At 43.0% G+C, this 19,345-nt stretch overlaps 4 protein-coding genes across 5 annotated transcripts in view; all 4 read left to right on the forward strand.

Moving 5' to 3' along the window:
- Positions 1–5,429, forward strand: part of LOC105897677 (transmembrane protein 184B-like) — a 13,260-nt gene extending 7,831 nt beyond the window's left edge. The window contains exons 4-10 of one of the 2 annotated variants that reach the window (XM_031586440.2): positions 1,093–1,183; positions 1,401–1,476; positions 1,565–1,656; positions 2,213–2,382; positions 3,156–3,350; positions 3,830–3,856; positions 4,871–5,429. In XM_031586440.2, the coding sequence (XP_031442300.1) occupies positions 1,093–1,183; positions 1,401–1,476; positions 1,565–1,656; positions 2,213–2,382; positions 3,156–3,350; positions 3,830–3,856; positions 4,871–5,100 (881 nt within the window). In that variant the 3' untranslated portion in view covers positions 5,101–5,429. The remainder of the gene's footprint in view (positions 1–1,092; positions 1,184–1,400; positions 1,477–1,564; positions 1,657–2,212; positions 2,383–3,155; positions 3,351–3,829; positions 3,857–4,870) is intronic. The other variant, XM_012824624.3, reaches the window with a different exon arrangement.
- Positions 5,430–8,204: 2,775 nt separating this feature from the next.
- Positions 8,205–12,308, forward strand: LOC105897678. The gene is made up of 11 exons (XM_042707606.1): positions 8,205–8,211; positions 8,728–8,763; positions 8,993–9,075; positions 9,283–9,385; positions 9,476–9,517; positions 9,889–9,948; positions 10,032–10,265; positions 10,469–10,572; positions 10,746–10,914; positions 11,158–11,566; positions 11,612–12,308. Exons 7-11 carry the CDS (start codon positions 10,119–10,121, stop codon positions 11,902–11,904), a joined length of 1,122 nt encoding a protein of 373 aa, XP_042563540.1. The 5' UTR covers positions 8,205–8,211; positions 8,728–8,763; positions 8,993–9,075; positions 9,283–9,385; positions 9,476–9,517; positions 9,889–9,948; positions 10,032–10,118; the 3' UTR covers positions 11,905–12,308.
- A 440-nt stretch (positions 12,309–12,748) lies between these two features.
- elob (elongin B) lies at positions 12,749–16,151 on the forward strand. Its single transcript, XM_012824629.3, has 4 exons — positions 12,749–12,857; positions 14,109–14,243; positions 14,401–14,509; positions 14,987–16,151. The coding sequence occupies exons 1-4, from the start codon at positions 12,855–12,857 to the stop codon at positions 15,097–15,099; spliced, it is 360 nt and encodes a 119-aa protein (XP_012680083.1). The 5' UTR covers positions 12,749–12,854; the 3' UTR covers positions 15,100–16,151.
- A 154-nt stretch (positions 16,152–16,305) lies between these two features.
- On the forward strand, positions 16,306–19,129 carry LOC105897676. Its single transcript, XM_012824623.3, has 4 exons — positions 16,306–17,273; positions 17,391–17,745; positions 17,847–18,087; positions 18,313–19,129. The coding sequence occupies exons 2-4, from the start codon at positions 17,398–17,400 to the stop codon at positions 19,029–19,031; spliced, it is 1,308 nt and encodes a 435-aa protein (XP_012680077.1). The 5' UTR covers positions 16,306–17,273; positions 17,391–17,397; the 3' UTR covers positions 19,032–19,129.
- The last annotated feature ends 216 nt before the right edge of the window (positions 19,130–19,345 follow it).

The following is a 19,345-nucleotide window of genomic DNA, read 5'->3' on the forward strand; positions in this document are numbered from 1 at the left end:
ATTTGTCTTGTGTGTGTGTGTGTGTGTGTGTGTGTCTGTGTCTGTGTCTGTGTCTGTGTCTGTGTCTGTGTCTGTGTGTGTGTGTGTGTGTGTGTGTCTGTGTCTGTGTCTGTGTGTGTGTCTGTGTGTGTGTCTGTGTGTGTGTCTGTGTGTGGGTGTGTGTGTGTGTGTGTGTGTGTGCGCCCTGAGAAGTCATCTATAAAAGGCACATCAAAGACTGCAGATAGAGGCCTGTGTGTGTTAATGTTAAAGGCCAGTCTTTGTGCCTGCAGGTCTAATTCAGGTTAAAACCCCAGGGGCCCATAAAATACCACCCCTATAATTTAACCACCCCTTCACACCTGGAAAGCCAAGTCAGACAGTCAACCCCCTAGAAGCGACCTGGGCCATTAAAAGGCCTCTTAACAGCGCCTCTCTCTCTGTTGCTTATCATCACACTGTCCCGTTACAAACTCTCTGTCTTGAATGCCGAACCACTGGACCCTGATTTTCGGGTGCTGCATAAAGCATTGGATGTTGAACACGAGAGCTTTTCTCAGACGTGGGCAGAAGAAAGTTATTTAACAAACAAAGAGAGGGAGAAAAGACTGGACAGCACAGATGTGCGAAGGGACCCAGACCGCGAGCGGTGAAACGGAGAGAGGCACCGCTGAAGAGTATTAGACCTGGCAGTGTTGATCCTGGCAAGACTGGATAGCGCTTAACCGCCCCGGGGCCATGGCAGACAATGACCCCGCTGTGCGTGACTGGACTCTGTGAAGTGCACAGAAGCAGTTGAGCCATAACAAGATTAATCTCATGTGAGGTACAAGAGACAAGGAGGGAGAGAGAGGAGAAGAGAAGAGGCCACTATCTGTTGAAGCTTTACATCTGGCCAGGTTCCACAGACTTACAGACAGAGTTATTTCATTTATTTGTGTGTACATGTATGTGTTTGTTTGTTTACTTACTTACTTACTTACTTACTTGTGTGTAATGTGATGTGCTCATCAGGAATTGACCATTGTGTGATACATACTGTCTACTTAGTGTATTATATATATAAAAGATTATATTCATTTGTGTGTATGTTTGTGTGTCCTTTTTCCGCAGCATTTGTGATCTACAACTTCCTCAGCCTGTGCTATGAGTACCTTGGAGGGGAGAGTGCCATCATGGCGGAAATCAGAGGGAAACCAATTGAGTGAGTAAAGCTGCTTTTCCGTTCCTGTCCTTCTTTTCTCTCTGTCTCTCTCTCACACACACACACCCTATCACTTGCATCTGTGCTGCAATTATTTACTCGTATAATAAACATTGTGATGAGGCAATTCACATGAACCTTTCCTATCATAGCCTGCTTTGCTGTTACAGCCCATGTTTGTAAGAGAGGCCCTGTGTGTCTTCCTTCCCTTCTCCAGGTCCAGCTGTGTTTACGGAACATGCTGCCTTTGGGGAAGAACCTATTCTATCGGGTTCCTCCGATTCTGTAAACAGGTATGAACCGTCTGTAATTAGTACACACCAATGCGTGTAGGACCTCCCTGATGCCCATCTTCTGTGTTTCTCCGGTCTGTGCCCGCAGGCAACGCTGCAGTTCTGTGTGGTGAAGCCTCTGATGGCCATGGTTACGGTCATCCTGCAGGCCTTTGGGAAGTACAGGGACGGCGACTTTAAGTAGGCATCAATCTCTTCTCTGCTTTCACTTCGGTCCAAATGAAATAGTCCTCTGAAACCAGCCCAAATACGTTTGTGTGAAAGTGAAAGGTGGTCCAGGAAACTCCAGATTTCACACAGATTTCTCTTGAGTGGTTAAATTGGCAGTACGTCTTTGTCATCATTGTTATTTAAATGAAAAATTAAGAAAGATTTGTTGTGCAAACTTGTGCCGAAAAAGATATTTAAAAGACACAGCAAGCAGAGGGTGTGTTGAGCAGGATATTGAGCTTCAAATGGAGTGCAAAAAACTGACTTGTCTAATTTCAAAATGAAGGTGCCCCACCCTTTGGCACAAATTCACCTCTTTGCTGATTTCAGTCTCGATTGTAATCATGGTACTGTAAGTCATACACTGTAGACCAGGTTCATACTACTCAGTTTGAGATGAAGAAGCATGAATGAAGCAGTCAGTCTGTCTGCTAGGACTGAATGAAGTTCCCTTATCCGTGTTCAGTGATGGTAAATGCCATCTCATTGAAGCTCCCTCCTCGGTGGCTCTTTCTCCTGTTTGCAGTGTGGCCAGTGGCTACCTCTACGTGACCATCGTCTACAACATCTCCGTCAGCCTGTCCCTCTACGCTCTCTTCCTCTTCTACTTCGCCACGCGCGACCTGCTCGTCCCCTACAGCCCCGTGCTCAAGTTCTTCATGGTCAAGTCGGTCATCTTCCTCTCCTTCTGGCAAGGTAAGACTCCCTCCATTGTCTTCTGCTTACTGTGGTCTCCTTGTCCAGTAAGAGGGTGTGTGAAGGGGGAGGACCCGAATGTGCCATTCATGTTTAGCTTTACTGTAAACTGATAGTGTCTAAGATTTAATAAGACTTAAACCTTTACTGTCCACTGGTAAACAGCACAAAGCACGTAAAGACGGCATAAACTAGTTCACAACTGAGCGGTAACTTAAGGGAACCAGGTTGCCTGGGTGCTTCCAAGGAGCGCTACAGTAACAGCTCGACCCCAACTCAAGGAGCGCTACAGTAACAGCTCGACCCCAACTCAAGGAGCGCTACAGTAACAGCTCGACCCCAACTCAAGGAGCGCTACAGTAACAGCTCAACCCCAACTCAAGGAGCGCTACAGTAACAGCTCAACCCCAACTCAAGGAGCGCTACAGTAACAGCTCGACCCCAACTCAAGGAGCGCTCCAGTAACAGCTCAACCCCAACTCAAGGAGCGCTACAGTAACAGCTCGACCCCAACTCAAGGAGCGCTCCAGTAACAGCTCGACCCCAACTCAAGGAGCGCTACAGTAACAGCTCGACCCCAACTCAAGGAGCGCTCCAGTAACAGCTCAACCCCAACTCAAGGAGCGCTACAGTAACAGCTCGACCCCAACTCAAGGAGCGCTACAGTAACAGCTCGACCCCAACTCAAGGAGCGCTACAGTAACAGCTCGACCCCAACTCAAGGAGCGCTCCAGTAACAGCTCGACCCCAACCTTCTCTCTCCCACTCCTCAGGCATGCTGCTGGCCATCCTGGAGAAGTGCGGTGCCATCCCGCAGATCCACGCCCCGGACGTGTCGGTGGGGGAGGGCACGGTGGCAGCTGGCTACCAGAACTTCATCATCTGTATCGAGATGTTCTTCGCCGCGCTCGCCCTGCGTCACGCCTTCACCTACAAGGTCTACATGGACAAGAGGCTGGACGCGCATGGTGAGCAAACACAGGCAAAACAGACCACTCTGACGAGGACACATACATACATGGTGCTGGTGAAGGCTGGTTATTTACTGGTTAGAGGAATGATGTGTCTATATTTACATGCCACAGTCTTCAATTCTACAGTATGAATGGTTTCTGTTCCCAGCAGTTACTCTGGTTTGTCTCACTGATTTGTCCTTTCTCTTCTTCTCTTCTCCACTTCCCACCCTCCCTCCATATTTTCTTATATTCCTCATCATGTTGTGACCCTCTTCCTCCCTTCTTTTTTGAATTGCTCTTCCTCTCCCTCCATTCTTCCAATGTGCTGCTTCGTTCCTGTTTTGACAATCCTGGTTGTACATTTCCAACGGAAACCCTTTTCCTGTTATTTCCTTTTTTCCAAAACATCATTACATTTTTACTTTTGTGGATACCCCTCCCCCTTTATTCCCCTCCCTGACTCCCTCGTTCCCTCCACGCTGCCCTCTAAGGCCCAGTCCCTAACTATGGACAGTACGGTAGGTTGAATTCTAACCAAGGGTACTCGCTGAACCATTTTTGCTTGAGGCTTCTTTTGTTTTGAACGTATTTGTTATATTTTAATTTCAGTTTTCCATTCTGAATCACATACAGTAAGCTCTCGGAGTTTCTTAGTTGTTTCAGTATCTCATTATTTCATCGCCACTGTATAGAATATTTCACTTTGCATCATTTTATTTTATTTTTGTTAAGGGGTCCACGCAGCAGAGCTTCACAGGGGCCCTATTGTGTTGGTTTAGATTTTTGTCATTTTTCTCCCATGATATGCAATGCGCCGCAGAAACTGTAACTGTGTGGTGACACAGGAGGCAAACTTGGGTCGCTTGTTGCTTATAGGCGTTCCTAGCTTGTTGTTGCTAGGTTACAAGATTAAGAAAACAAGTAGGCTAGACACAATTGCTACTTTGAAAAGCATCTGACCGCTGGCAAGCTGTCTACTTTGAGGGTAGCTAGCTTGCTGACATACCAACACTAGATAGTTAGTTGGAAGATAACACGCAAATCATGTCATACATATTTTTTGGTTACAATAACCAAATATTGTACAGTGTCTGTTTCTCTGTAACCTTTAAAACATCTAGGCTCAAAAAAGCCAAACCAGTTACATTTCTATACAAACATATGCTTACACTTGGCTAAATTTGCTCACTTCTCCTAAAGGTCCACTTGGCTGGCTCGACAAAATGGCCGCCAACAGCCAATCAAATTTCAGCAGGCAATATATATGCCTGTGTCTTAAAAATTCTGCCTGGACCCCAGATGATTACCATCTGGTTATATTTACAGTTGATTTTCAGTTTTGGTTATTGTGTGGTGGAAACTTGCAACTTGTTCCTCGGTTCTATTTTTTTTTTATTTGTATTCATATTCCATCACAGTTTGTCTTAGTCAGTCTACTGCAACTCACAACAACATCATCTGTTGTATGTACAGTATTCCACCCACCCGAGCTCAAAGACGTTGTCTCCCCTTCTCTCCTTCCCGTCTGATAGGCCGCTGTGCCCCCATGAAGAGCATCTCCAGCAGTCTCAAGGAGACCATGAATCCTGGGGACATGGTGCAGGACGCCATCCACAACTTCTCACCGGCCTACCAGCAGTACACGCAGCAGTCCACGCTGGAGCAGTGCGGCAGTCAGCCTGTCTCCCGATCCCACAGCATGTGCAGCACGCGTGGGGACAACGAGAAGACCCTGCTGCTCAGCTCCGACGACGAGTTCTGAGAACGGAGGCAAAGAGAGCAGGAGGGAGAGAGGAGGAGGAGGAGGAGGAGGAGGAAGGGAAGGGAAGGGTGGAAGACAAGAGGAGAAGAAATAGAAGAACGAGTGGGTCACTCATAAGGGGCCGTGTTCTCTGGAGGTCTTCAGACGGACTCACAGGGACATTGTGCCATGGTTGCGAGGGAAGCGACTTGGCAAACGCACATGTACACACTCAACCATGCACACGCAGTATACACACTTCTATACACTTTAAAGGGTTAAAAATGAATACAGAGCTATGATTGGGATGCAAGCCATGTTTCAATCCTCAAATAGTGACACTACTGCTGCAGGCAGTCACTGATTGCACACAGTGCATTGGTGGGAATAGTTTTGCTGCTGTAATGCCTTATTACACTCCAATACACACTGTCACACATACACAAAAACCCTGTTGAATACACAGACTTCACTATTCATTTACAAATTATTATTAGTACACACAAGTCTACAATCCACTATCATTGTGCATACAGGCATTACCAAGCACTTAATTTGTCTTAATCCAGCAAAGTAGTTACTCTGTACATAGGAAATTGCAAATGGCATTGTAGAGCTGCAACATGGTATTACATGGCTTTGAACCTCATAGACCCCCAATTACATAGGCTCAAATACACGTTGATCTTGTGTATCGTACTGCATTATAGGACCATACTTATATTAAGTAATCAAAAGACTACTGGCTGGAGAAACACTAAAACCGTCAGCTTCACACAGTTGTACATTTGCCAGACATACCCAAACATGGATACCCAGGCACTTTTCATTCTTCTAACAATTCAGGGTTGGACTGTGCTTAAAAATAACACTATGGAGAAATAATGGCCAAATAATGGTGTGCACTTTGCCGCCCTATCAAATGTATTCAGAAATGAACTCTATATGAGCTAATCTATTGTATTTTTGTTGTTTTTATTTACTATCATCAGAAGTGACCTCCCACCTGCTGGGCCTCACATAAGACATGTTGCCAAATATGGAGACCCTGTGTTCCCAACAGGGCGCTTCTGGTTTGATACTTTTGTTAGGGGAACAGTTCCAGTCTCCTTGGGGGACCCCATAATCTGAGCTATGGACCTCGTAATTTATGAAGTGACATTTTAAAGGTGTTTTGATTGTTGCCGATGTTTGACTTTCTAAAGGTACACCCTTTGTCAGTAGTGTCATGTTTTGAAATTGAGGGATGTACTTTTTTTTATCATCTGTCCTGTTTATGTTCTCTTGCGAAAAACAAACAAAAAAAACGAGTGAGTGGTGTTGTGCCCTCTCATATTTGAGGGGCTGAGGGAGGAGGAGGAGGAGGGGAGGGTGTGTGTTGACATCCTGGAATGTTATTAATAATGTTGTTGTTCTTGTATCTGGAGAACAGCTGGGCACGAGCGCTTTGGTGTGGGCGCTTCACGGCGGCCCACAGGGAGATTACAGATTAAGAGAAGCAGAGCTTTCGGCGGAGCAGACGGGATTATAAATCCCGTAATTGGGGCATTATGCATGGGTGCGTTATGAAGGCAAGCATTTGTGGGCACTACCAGTGTGTGGGGGCTATGTAGGTTATGCTGTGCTGGTGTGGGCTCTCAAGTAGGCTATATACAAGCGAGAACTCCATAGATAAGGCTTTAAAGTCACTAGATGCAGGAGACCAGAGGTGGTTTCCACTGAAATGCTTTGCAGTTCAGAGATGTGCTATAAAAATAGGGCAGAATTAGAATGGTGGTGGAAGTGGACCATAGCATTTCCCTCGGCACGTTTACAGCTGAGATCATGTCAATCAACTGACTTTTTAGCCCCTTGGTTTACATCCTGAACATTGGAGGAACTACAGGACAAACATCTCAGTCATTGTTCACTCCATTTTGTTATCACAATTCAGATGCTAATGCTAATGCTAATGCTTTGTGAAAAGTGCAGATTTATACATTGTAAAATGGTGGACATTTTGAGATGAGATTATGATGTCTAATTTAAGGTATAACTACCCCACCATTTAAAAAAATAAAAAATGATCTCCTAAGGCTACCACATGAGTTGATTCCAAGTCTGGATGTATTTTTGAATGCTGACTTGTAGTGATCTGTGTTGGGTTTGATTGCCCTTTTTGGCTTGAAAAGTTATCGGTGTATACATCTGTATATCAGGAAACCTGTTTACCATTTCAACTCAGTGGACGGGTGAATTCACTCAGTCTGTTCATGATGAAGTTGAGACTTAAAGGACTGTCCTGCCTTTAATTGAGAACGCTGATACCTTTGCAATGCAGCTATTTTGTTATTGCTGTACCTGTCCCTAATAGTATCTAGATGAACCAGTCAGGTGTATTTTATTAAAAGGAAAGAATATATTATTGAACAGCTAGGATATTGTACATAATACTACAAAACTGTTGTAATGATTATAATTAAAAGCTCAGAAGACTCAGATAGTTTGGTACTGTCATTGATCCTTATTTGCCTTTTTCTCCTTTTAATATTGTTGTATTAATGCTTTAAATATTCTGCATATATTTTTGTCTTTGTGTGTTACCAACATTCAGAAAAATATAGACAAACTGAAACCATGTCAATGTTGTCTTTTTTCCCCCTTCTGTGAGCTAGAATTGAGGTAGAATGTTAAATATCATCACTGCTGCTGGGCTGTTGTTGAGATATATTAAAGTGTTGGATTTTAAATGTCCATCCTATGGGAGGGCTGTCACGCTTCAGTTGTGAGTGAATGCCCTGGTTTACTGTACACAAGGTTAGTATACCCAACGCATGTTAAGTGCAAAGGACCTTCGTGTAATGACATACTCCGAACGGCAGAGGTCGGTAATGTCATTTAGTACACAAAGAAAGCAGTTTGTCGCTAAATCTGAAAGTCTAGAGCACCATTGCTGATGTAAACAATCTTTCCGAACAACTAGCTACCGTATCATGGTTTACTCTAGTGGTCAACGTTAACGTTAATTTATAGCAATAACCTTAAAGGAGACTGCATTGGTAAATTACCGAAGAACGGGGATATGCCTTCGTGCAGTGCTTATAATTGCAAGAATCGTTCCGAGAAAGGTCTACCGGGAGTTTCGTTTCACAGGTAATATTAACGATGAACTAACATGTTAACTTAAATTAATGTTAAATGATGATCAGTCTGTGCTATCTTATGAACTTTGTTGAAAGGAACGTTAGTTAAACATGGAAATAACGGACTGGAGTTGTCATAACTTGCCAGTGCAAATTAAAGCAGTTTTTGCTAGTCTGCATTTGCAGCTGATGCTGATGCTCATAGTGACTTCTTCACGTGTCCAGATTCCCCATCAATGATACCAAAAGACTGAAAGAGTGGACCCGGCGAACCAGATGGAAGAACTGGACTCCAAAGTCATCCTCTTATTTGTGTTCCGATCATTTTGAGAGAAATGTTTTTGTCAGGTCAGGGCATGGTTATCGATTACGTGATACAGCTCTGCCAACGATTTTTAATTTTCCTGATAACCTTTGTAAAAAGGTAGGTATAATAAAGGATATTTATAGAGCGGTTTGAAAGTAATTTGTGCTAAAAAAAAAAAAAAAAAACTCATCCACCTTGGTTTTGCTTGTGTTGTTTCAGAAACCAGATGGTCGACAGCGGAAGAGAATAACTTTAGTAAGTGATACTTTAATGAGGATGACGTTTACCAAGTTTTTAAATGTTGTTTATGGTTATTGTACATGGGACTACGAATTTGGCCAACATAAGCATTCATGTTTTATTGTATAATTATAAAGGGATTGTTTCAGTACAGCATGCACTTGCAAATGTGGTGGAGATGAACTTGAATTCATCTAAACCTGACACAAGCAAATTTGGTTTATGGACGACTTTCATTCTGTAGTTCTCCGAGACCCCAGAGTCCCAGAGCACAAAAGAGGCGGTTGCTTTAGAGACCAATAGACGAAGCTGTCAGGTGTCGAAAGGGTAAGTGTTTTTTTTTTTTATATATATATGTTAAAAAACTATCCCTGTCTCTGAGGTGTTAAATATTAAACATTTACATTTTTAAAGTTATGTCCTTGACAGGATGTTACATTAACTTTCATATTTTCTTTTTTTGAACAATGACATTTGTAATTTACATGATATGTCATTATTATATGTACAATATTTTATTTTGTGTGCTTGCAGCCAGCAATTAGATAAGGCCCAAGGTGCTCATTTGGAGAGTATTGACTGGAGTAAACGTACATGGCATCCAAGTACTTTCCATGATGATTACTGTGTGCCACAGGTAGATATTATTCACAAAAATTCTAGTTATTTCAAATATGTGATTGTACCCAAGAGTAAACCTGGTCTCATCTTGTATTTTGATGGACAGAGCATTCAGTGGGCAAAGGACGATGGACAGGATGGAGACAACGTAAGTGATACCTAAAGGTTGTAGATGTGTGTGTGTGTTTTTTTTTTTTTTAGAGGAAAATGTCGTCAGTTGAACATAGAATTGCTGTGTGTGGTGCATTTCAATCATCTGTGGAAATGTGATATTCTAATGGTGGAACCTGGCTGCTGGGATGCACTATAGAGCCAGAGTGGTTCTCAAATGTAGCCCTCTTGTGTATTAGCTTATTTCCCCACTAGTTAAATGTTGCTTTCAAAACATTCTAAAAATTATTGAACAGATGTGCCTACGTGATCAAGTAGGAACTGTAGAAGCCTAGGGGAGAGTAAAATGATTTTCAAAGGTTTGTGCTGGATCATACCTTAACACTATACTATCTGAACAATTTTAAGGTTCCTTTAAATGATTTATGGAGCCAAGGACTGCTATTCATTCCCAAACGTGCAATCAAGGTACGTTTGAAAATAAGAATGTCTTCTAATAGTGTACAAGCAAAATAAGCAAGCAGATCAAATTAACCCTCAGTTTCCCCCAGATTAAAGGAAGATGGGAATGGCTTGGTGTTGAGGTAATAGGCCCTCTGCCAGTCACTCAAAGAGGACACAAGTTTGTCTTGTCAGTGATGGACTTCTACTCTAGATGGGTCGAGGTCTATCCCATGAAAACATGCAACAGTGAGGAGATTGCCCAGAACGTCTACGACCTGGTCTCTCGCATGGGTTATCCCTATGGCTTCCTCTCCAGGATTAGCCCAAGATGCCTTAAAGAGGTAAATCATGTCATGGCCTTGTTCCATCTCTGATGGATTTTTGAACCTTTATTCAAACATAAGCCGTTATGAACACTGAAGCAGTTGACCACAACATAAGCAGTAATCAGTGACCACCCCCTTAGATTAGTGTTTAAATGTGTTGCACATGTATGGTAATCCAATGGCTTGTTGTATGATGAAATTACTCCTGTACATTTCAGATTAACAGTGCTTTGTGTAAACTTGTAAGACTGGAGGCAACCTTCATACTCCACCATCCTCAGACTGGCTCTTTGGATCAGACCACAAAGACACTCATAGATAAGTAAGTGTCACATTTATCCCTCTCTTAGGCATCTCTCCTGAAATCCCATTTTATATTTGGAAATGCTTAGTTTGTAGCATTAAAGTTATGATTTCAATTTGAGGTACCTAGCAGAGCTGTGAAGTGGCGTGTAAAGTTACAGGTGCACACCTTGTGTGATCTTGCATGAGCAGGATGGTGTTTGACTTGTCGAAGGAGCACCCTGATGGCTGGGACGTGTGCCTCCCTGCCTCTGTGTACCGCATGTGCTGCAGTGTGAACCCAAGTACCTGCCAGAGACCCCTGTCCCTGCTCCACAGCAAAGCTGCCCTGCCACTCATGAAGAAGCCCAGGCTGTTGATGGTGAGTAAACGGAGTGGCAAATTAGGCTCCACGTTACCTAGCTTTTTTGTGGACCTGTTCATTGCTTTTACCTGTTTGTACCTGTAACCTGGTAGATGTTTTGGATTTCCAGGCATTTCACAACCACATAATTACACCTATAACGCCTCCCATGCGCCTTGCATGTTGATAAAGCTTACGTTTGTAACAACTAAATTCAAGCATTATGTAAACTTTGCTAATGTGTGTGACTTCTCCTTTCAGGTGGATGGTGGTGACATAAGCAAGTTCACCTTTGTGCTCCTGGAGCCCCAGGCCCCTGGCAGTGCCGTGCAGCTTCAGTGCGAAGAGTGCCGCCATTGGAGCCAGATCACCCAGCCCGTGGAGATCAAAGGATATGAGGACATGAGGCTCAAGGATGAGGAGTACACCTACACCTGCCCTAGCTGCAGAGTCATCCTGGACGAGACGGCCAGAAGAACAGGAGAGGGCGTTACAGAGGAGGAGAGGGGAGCAGTCAGCGAAAGAACCGCAGGAGATACAGGGGCAAAGGGGATGAAACGGGAGGAGAGAAGTGTGTGGAGAAATGACGAGGGCGAGGAAACGAGCGGAAGAGAAAGTGGAAAAGGTGAAGGTGGAGCGATGAGCGCGAAAAAGAATGCAGGTGCAGCAGGACAGACGATGAGGAAGAACACAACGGCTGAGGAAGGGGCGGAAGGACAGACGATGAGGAAGAACACAACGGCTGAGGAAGGGGCGGATGAAGATGTCAGAGCGGCAACAGGATTAGAAAGAAAGTGTAGAAGGGGACGGCCGCCGCTTAAAGAAAGACCTGCAGTTAAAGCATTAGAAGGAATGGTTTCAGACAAACATAAAGCACCTCGGAAATGTGTCAGATTGCAGTTGGGTAAAACACGTGGGAGAGGCAGACCTCGACGCACAGAGAGTCTCATCAAAGCGGGGGCACTTTTACAAGAAGGGGATGATGGAGAGAGAACACAGGGACAATAAAGCCATTGAACTTTAAAAGGCATAAATGGATGGGCTGGAAGAACTGTGTGTAGGCGAAAGAGGCAGTTCTAATCACAGGAAAGTAGTTTGGGCATCCACAGAGAATTGTGCTGTAGACACTGTTGAAGATACAGAAAGAATTGTGTTGTTAAAACACTATGAAATATCAAGTGAAGAAAAAAGTACCACTGTGAAGAAATATCACCATAAATCTGAACATGAATACATGCAAATGGGTGTGAGAAAATAATAGATAGACAGAGACACTTCAAAGACTGTTTATTTTGGGTAAACATGATGGTGTGATGTAGCCTAATATTAATTCACTTCCCCATACTATCCTTCTTCGGAGGCAAACACTTAATAAAATAAACTGGAAATAAACTAGTGCCATGTTTAATGAAGAGCTGTTTATGTTGGCTATTTTTGTTCATTGCTCATTATCAATTAAGCTTAGTCAACTGATCATATCTCTTGTCTCAGAGATATATGGTAACACCATATGGATAATAGCAACATAACACCAAAAAGGATCATTTAATAATTGCCAATAAAAGTTAGACTAAATGTAATATGATACAGAAGAAAGCCAAAAATTTTTAATAACACAGTTTTTCATCATTGTTCATGATGAAAGTTGGACTTCTAATGTTTTAGTGTACCTTATAGATTAGAGTACTGCATGTGTTTAGGCCTACCAACATTTTTTAATATTTAATGCTAGAAAAACTTTTTAATACATTTCGATCATTTAATTACATTTGTTCTAAGGCAAGTTCAAAGAATACTTGGACAGAAGGAAATGTAAAACGTAATTTTAACTAGACTTTTGCTTTCATAGGTTTTAAGATGTAACGCCCACTCTTCCTGAGCCTAAACTCGAACGTTTTGATGTGCCCGGTGCAATGTGGGATAGTTGGGGTTAGAGGCGACGCAACCGACTGAGGGAAATGGTGAGTGAGGAGGATGGGAAACTATCACATTTCATTCTTAGTACCTTGCAGTCTAAACTGTCATCATTCGATTTTCGAAAGTCTTCATCGGTGATTTATACGAACTATTGGGTTTTGTTCACCCAGTGCAAGTGTTTTCAAAACGCCGACTACATACACATCTCTTTGTTTCGTAATATTATTAGCTATCCAAGCTAACTATATGCTAGTAGTGTAGCCGGCTAGGTGATCTCAGTTTTAACCTCATTGAGTTTTAAGTTGTCATCGATAATTCTTTGCCATATGGTTAGGTAGTTGTCAACTTTTGTTACTGAGTTTCAAACAGAATTAGACGGTTTCGATATTGGAATTGCTAGTTCAACGTGACCAACTGGTGCAGTTGTCAACTGTTTGCCGTCTAGCTAGCCTGCTAGCTAGTTGTTGGCTGTATGACCAAAGACGCCTATAAGGGCTTTGGTATGACGCATCGAGGGTATCATGGTCACACTAATGTAGGACACCAAACAATACTTAAACTTAAGACTTTCAGCAACCTATAATGAGGCAGATGTCGTTGTTTTGTAACCGACGAGTAGTCTGTCTGCCATAGACGTATCGTGAGCCAGCTATAAAGAATACGCTAAAAAAGGACTACGTTGTTCCTGTTAGATAGGTAACATTAACATTAGCCTACAACGCTAGCCGGCGGTGGTAACAATATTCAGTTCTAATTCTATAGTTGCATTTCTTCAGAGGGTATAGCCAATTGGTCCTTACACTCTGGCTGACCATCTTGCTTTTGTGGCTACTTTGTTTGTTATTTTTCCATCCAACAGCAAGCTGTTGGTTAAATTTAGCTTGCGAGCTTAAAGAACTGTTACTCGACATTCATGACAACTGCTTATTTGGCTATTTGCGTGACTGACAACTGACTGAGCGAGCCGATTGAAGTAGCTTAGTGACGGTCTCTTAACATGTAAGACACAACTGTCTTGACCTGCTAGCTGTGATAGCTGATCTTTAAAGTTATTTAAGGTGTCGCATCTAGCAGCTGTTACTATGTGCAACTTTGCAGGATTCAGCTGTTGACCATTTGTTCAGTTGCATAGCAGTCAGATATGATGTTTGTGTTCGGAAACTAGCAGCACGAGAAAGAACTGTTGACACCCAAATGTGCAGAAAAGGCTGAGTGTCTCTTGTCCTCAGTTGTTTTAATTTGTGTCATGTTATTGTGTCTGTCAGTGGAACTTACCAGTCCCTCCCCCTCCCTAGGATGTGTTCCTTATGATCAGGCGTCACAAGACGACCATTTTCACAGACGCAAAAGAGTCCACCACTGTTTATGAACTGAAACGTATCGTGGAAGGCATCCTGAAACGGGCTCCAGAAGAGCAGAGGCTTTATAAGGTACTTCTGATATTGAATAGCACTTAAAAAGATGACATCTCGGCACTAAGATTTGTCTTGCTCGTCCATTGACAGAGTAGAAGGCACAAATGCAATGTCAATGGAACCACACCTGTTACATGCTCTTGATGCCAACCTGTTGTATCGTTTCTGCAAGGATGATGTATTGCTGGACGACAGTAAAACTCTTGGAGATTGTGGATTTACAAACCAGACAGCGCGGCCCCAGGCCCCAGGCACTGTTGGACTGGCGTTCCGTGCCAATGGTGAGTTGCTGGTTTTGATGTACTTGCGCTACTGTGGAAATGGTCACTGTAAATCTCTGCCACAGTACTGAGATATGACTTAAAGGAGCAGTCCACAATTCAGGGAATGCTCCTCACAGTCTTCTAGCTGCCCGTTTAGTGTGTGCACTGAAAAAACTCCAGTGTTCGGACACAGTCCTGGCTCTGTAAACAGGAAATGGACAGAGCCATACATAATTCCAACCAATCAAATCAGGTCTTCAGGAGCACGGAAGGGAGGGATGTGTAATTTGATTGGTTGTTGAGTTTAATTATCAACAACCTTTTGCCAGACTCTACCTTTTAATAGAATTCTTTGCCATGGAGATTTTCTTTGGTGAATCACTTTGAGTTTCATATGTTACTGAAATAGAATCATAGATTCTAAGAATATTTGTGTATCTATTTCTGTCGTCTAACACTCTCTTTCTCTCTCCCAATGCATCCCCTCTTCCCCAGATGAGACTTTTGAACCACTGAGGGTGGAACCCTTCTCCAGCCCTCCTGAGCTACCGGACGTCATGAAGCCCCAAGACTCCAGCAGCACTGCCAACGAGCAGGCGGTGCAGTGATGGATGTGCGGATGGATGGATGAAGGGATGAAGGGAGGGAGAAAGAAAGGGAGTGAGGGGAAAGCTTGTTTGTGTGATTTGTAAGTGTTTGTTTGTTTGTTTGTTTAAATTTTCTTTTGTTGTTTATTGTTTGACCTTTTTTTGTATCTTTGCTGGCAGAGGCGTGGGTTTGTTCAGGTGCAGAGCAGAAGTTCATGAAGGACTAAAAACTGCGTGTGGTGATTTTTAACTTTTTGGAATAATAACCGTTCTACTCCACCTGCATCACACAACATCAGTTGCAAACAAACTCACGACCTCTATCCTTTTCTCTTCTCTTCTGACAATATGTCAGCCCTCCTCACCTGTTTTAGACATTGCTTAGGCGTGTCCTCTTTGCTCATGCGTCACCCTTTCAGGAACCCCCTCATTGGCTGCACTGATGTCAATCTTCCGGATGAGGTGGGAGGAGACAGGGCTGAAGACGAGTGCTGTACCTCTGAGTTCCACTAATTTGGGTATGGATCTGTAGGTGGATCTAGTATTGTGGCCATTGTGTGTGTGTGTGTGTATGCGTGTTTTTGATTTGGTGTGTACTTTTTGAGGGTGGGAGTGAGAACATTAAGAATGCTCTCTCGCTGATTTTGCATTTACTTTGTGTTTTTGTGTGTGCTTCACCTTAATGATTTATTATTATTATTATTATTATTATTATTATTATTATTATTATTTTGTATTATTTAGGACTTTATGGGTCTTACAAAGAGACATCTGGGATGCAAGAGAAAGATGTTTTAAAAGTGACTTAGTTATTCAGTCATGAAATGCATGAAACTGCTCACAAAACTATGAGCCGACTGCTGGACATTGTACAGAAATCATGTTCTCACAACAGGTGTTTTCATTCATTTCCATCAAGGAAATAATGCCATTTCAGTGTAGATATTTCCTCACGCGTTGCTTCTTTTTGTTTCCTGACTCAAGTTTCTGTGCCTGTGTCCTTTTCTCCTGTCCGGTTTGATTTTGAGTCTCAAAATCTATTGTAAGTCATAAACAGTCTTTTACCAGTCTGAGTTTGCCTTTGAGCTATTTTTTATGGAAAACCAAAGGGGAAATTTAAATGTTAGTTCTCTTTGTGTTGCTTTGATTTGAGTTGGCAAGAAAAGGAGATGGTCACAACTACAGAAAGATGGACGTCTACAAGTTTTTGCATCAATCATGCAGACCTAATTGTACAAACCACTGAATGTTGAGTTTTGACAAGTCCTGACAGGGGTCCTCCCCAAGATCAGAGCGTCTTTAAACAACGGCATCGAGTGACTGAAAGGGTTCAACATAAAACTCTTGCATTTAAATAATGAAGATACATGTAATTAAAAATATGTAACTGTAATTGTCTAAGTTGAAATTAAAAGAAACACTTTTTTCAGTCATTTATTTATTTTATTTGCGTCCTGCAAGTCTCTATCCATTATCAGTGCACTACTGATTGTCTTAAGCTTTTTAAGAATTTGAATTCAAGGAAAGTTGAACAGTTTTTGCCAGTTAAGAAATTACATTCTCAGCAAAGTGATGTGATGAGAAAAGCTGGAGTGAAGAGTGCAGTGGAAAACACATTTTCTTGTGTTCTAGTCTACATGTTAAAAGGATACCGCACAAATAAATGTGTTCCTTGGTCCCGATAATGTAGAATATGCTTTTTAATTATTGTAGGAACTACACTACTACAGGGCATAAAATCGTATAATCCAGACTGCCATACTAGGACTTTTCTGAAAACAGTAAAAGCTGGCTAACTTTACGGGACAGTGTTGGACATTTACTTTATGTATACGTAGTTACACTGATCTAAGATTATCTTCAAAGTTCAATCTAGTATATTCATTTTCCTATCCTGCGCTATATGCAGTGACCGCATTTAGAGTCCTATACTCCGTCCCAGCTGGCGGCACTACTGAACAATTTCTTGGAGTATTTACCGTCTAAGTTTAGCCGAAGAAAACGACGAGGAGCAAAAACAAAGTTATCTGGAGGATGCGTAGAAGTTGAACCAGGGCAATGATCTGATTCAAATGATCTGGTTATTCTAGCTGGTTAAGGCGGCCTTGTGGACGTCCTTATGGTATTGTATGTCTATGGTCCTTTGGCCGTATACTGTATCTACTAACGTTCTGAAATAGTTTTGACAAGTCAGGGTAAGTAGCCTTCAGTACCGACTGTCCTCGCTAAAGCTTTTCAGTGAAGTGACTGACTTCAGTTTCATGTAACGTAACATGTTTTAACGCAATACATGACATTGATCTCTTTGCTAGGTTAGAGATGTACACAAATGCCTGTGTTGCATCGGCAGGCCGTGCGGTGCTTGAAATGATGCAGAACGAATGGGAGCCTCTTTCCCATGGGGAGCTCGACCAGCGTCTGGATCAAGCAGTCGAGGAGATACTGGAAGCCGAGTTGATGGCCAAAGTCCAAGCCCATTCCAGTCCTCTGCTCTTGCAGGTATCCCGAACGGAGGAGCCATTGCTGCATGTTCAGGCGCAATCTCAAGATCTGGTCCATCCTCAAGTGGTATTTCAGTTGTCAGAAACGTTTGCAGTTTCACCCAATTCAGACAATGAGCTACAGCGACAGTCCGCTGAAAAAGCTGAGGAAAATCCAGCAGTTCAGGTTGGTAATCAAATTCCAGTAATATCAGGGGTGCCATATATGGTATATAATCACTGCGTAACTGATAGCCGTGGTATCTCTCTGTTCTTGAAATTCTTTAGCACATTATGGACCTCCTGAAGAACGCCAACACCAGCTATAATCGCAGTCGACTTGCCGGGAGAGCACGTTTGTCTCTCTCCCACACCGTCCTACTTTCTCTCACTCTGCTTTCCAAACGTCGCAGCTATCGCTCTGTGTCCACCAGTTTCCGTCTGGAGAAAGGGAATATCCACAGGATTTTCTTCTCCTTCTGCGACCGCGTCAACGCTCTGGAGGAACAGCAGATACAATGGCCGAAGAGTATGAATTAATTAATATCATTAGTATTATTTCCAGTTATCTGTTCTTCTCATTTTTGGTAATATTTAAGCAGAATTGTTTAGGGTTGCTTATTTTCGGGAATGAAAACAATCACTGACGTAGAAAAATCTTAGTAGTGGTCAGATACATTTATGCCTGGAAACGCCTATTAATGCTTAAAGTGTATAGCTTGAAGTGGTACCTAACAAGTCTTTCTATTTGTAGGTCAGGAGATGATCGAGCATATGCTGCCCTTCTCAAGTCTGCTGGGGGTGAATGATGTTGAGGAGCGAGGTGTCCCAAAGGTGTTGGGAGTTTTGGGTCACACACGCATCCCTATTCGTCTGCCAATTGGCAAGCAAGATGTGGAGAAGGAGGAACTGGACCTGAAACATCTGACCAAAGAGGTTCACCCAGACTCTTGGCTGAATCTGGAGCTGGTTTGCGATGGACAGGGGCGCTTCATTCATTGCCGGGTCAGCCCAGGATCCGAACAGGATCGGGCAAGTGACCTTAGGAGGAGGTTTCAGAACAACCCAGGTATGGTGCCAGCAGGGTGCTGCCTGGTTGCAGGCACTGGATACCCCTTGACAGAACAGATCCTCACCCCGTATTCTGCAGGGCGTGGACCCAGCGAGAACCTCTTTAACAGAACACTAGAAAGCCACTTGTGTCGACTGGACCAGGCAGTGGAGGACCTGAAAGTACGGTTCCAAAGACTCAAGTACCTGGACATGGGGAACTATGAGAGAGCCAAAGCAGTAGTCTTAACCTCATGCATCCTGCACAACGTTTTTCTTGACATGGGGGATATTGTCAAGGGCCATCCATCGAGGGAAGTGAGAGAACAGGAGCAAGAGGGTGAGAGAGAGGTGGCAGGTTTGAGGTGGAGAGATGCGGTTGCACAACAGTTATACAGTACCTTGGACACAGACAGCATTTGAACAGACTGAGTTTCAACCCCGTATTATTGAAAATGTAACATTGCTGTGTGCTATTAATCTCCAGTGACTGTCATTAAATAGATCACCAGAGACTAACATCATTAAATTCTTTGTCATTCTGTTGGCAAGACTATTTTGCTCAACTTATAACAGTACATATATTATTGAAGATGTGTATGTTCATCTCAATTTACCTTTTGGGTTGTTTGGTGAATGATGTGGTACTTGTGTGTTAATCAGAGGTTAACCCTGGAGGAGAACCACCAGTGACGGTGTATCTGAAGATATAAAACTATGGAAGAAGTCGACATAGA

This window comes from Clupea harengus, chromosome 1 (genome assembly GCF_900700415.2).
Source record: "Clupea harengus chromosome 1, Ch_v2.0.2, whole genome shotgun sequence".
NCBI lineage: Eukaryota > Metazoa > Chordata > Actinopteri > Clupeiformes > Clupeidae > Clupea > Clupea harengus.

What these genes read in the sequence shown, in the direction of transcription:
- LOC105897678 (XM_042707606.1), top strand. Translation starts at nt 10,119, where the DNA reads ATGGACTTCTACTCTAGATGGGTCGAGGTCTATCCCATGAAAACATGC. An exon ending in GCCCAAGATGCCTTAAAGAG is followed by an intron (nt 10,266 to 10,468) that starts GTAAATCATGTC and finishes TGTACATTTCAG; the next exon opens with ATTAACAGTGCTTTGTGTAA. An exon ending in AAAGAATGCAGGTGCAGCAG is followed by an intron (nt 11,567 to 11,611) that starts GACAGACGATGA and finishes AAGGGGCGGAAG; the next exon opens with GACAGACGATGAGGAAGAAC.
- elob (XM_012824629.3), top strand. An exon ending in AAGAGCAGAGGCTTTATAAG is followed by an intron (nt 14,244 to 14,400) that starts GTACTTCTGATA and finishes CGTTTCTGCAAG; the next exon opens with GATGATGTATTGCTGGACGA. An exon ending in ACTGGCGTTCCGTGCCAATG is followed by an intron (nt 14,510 to 14,986) that starts GTGAGTTGCTGG and finishes CCTCTTCCCCAG; the next exon opens with ATGAGACTTTTGAACCACTG.
- LOC105897676 (XM_012824623.3), top strand. Translation starts at nt 17,398, where the DNA reads ATGTACACAAATGCCTGTGTTGCATCGGCAGGCCGTGCGGTGCTTGAA. An exon ending in AGGAAAATCCAGCAGTTCAG is followed by an intron (nt 17,746 to 17,846) that starts GTTGGTAATCAA and finishes GAAATTCTTTAG; the next exon opens with CACATTATGGACCTCCTGAA. An exon ending in GCAGATACAATGGCCGAAGA is followed by an intron (nt 18,088 to 18,312) that starts GTATGAATTAAT and finishes TTCTATTTGTAG; the next exon opens with GTCAGGAGATGATCGAGCAT.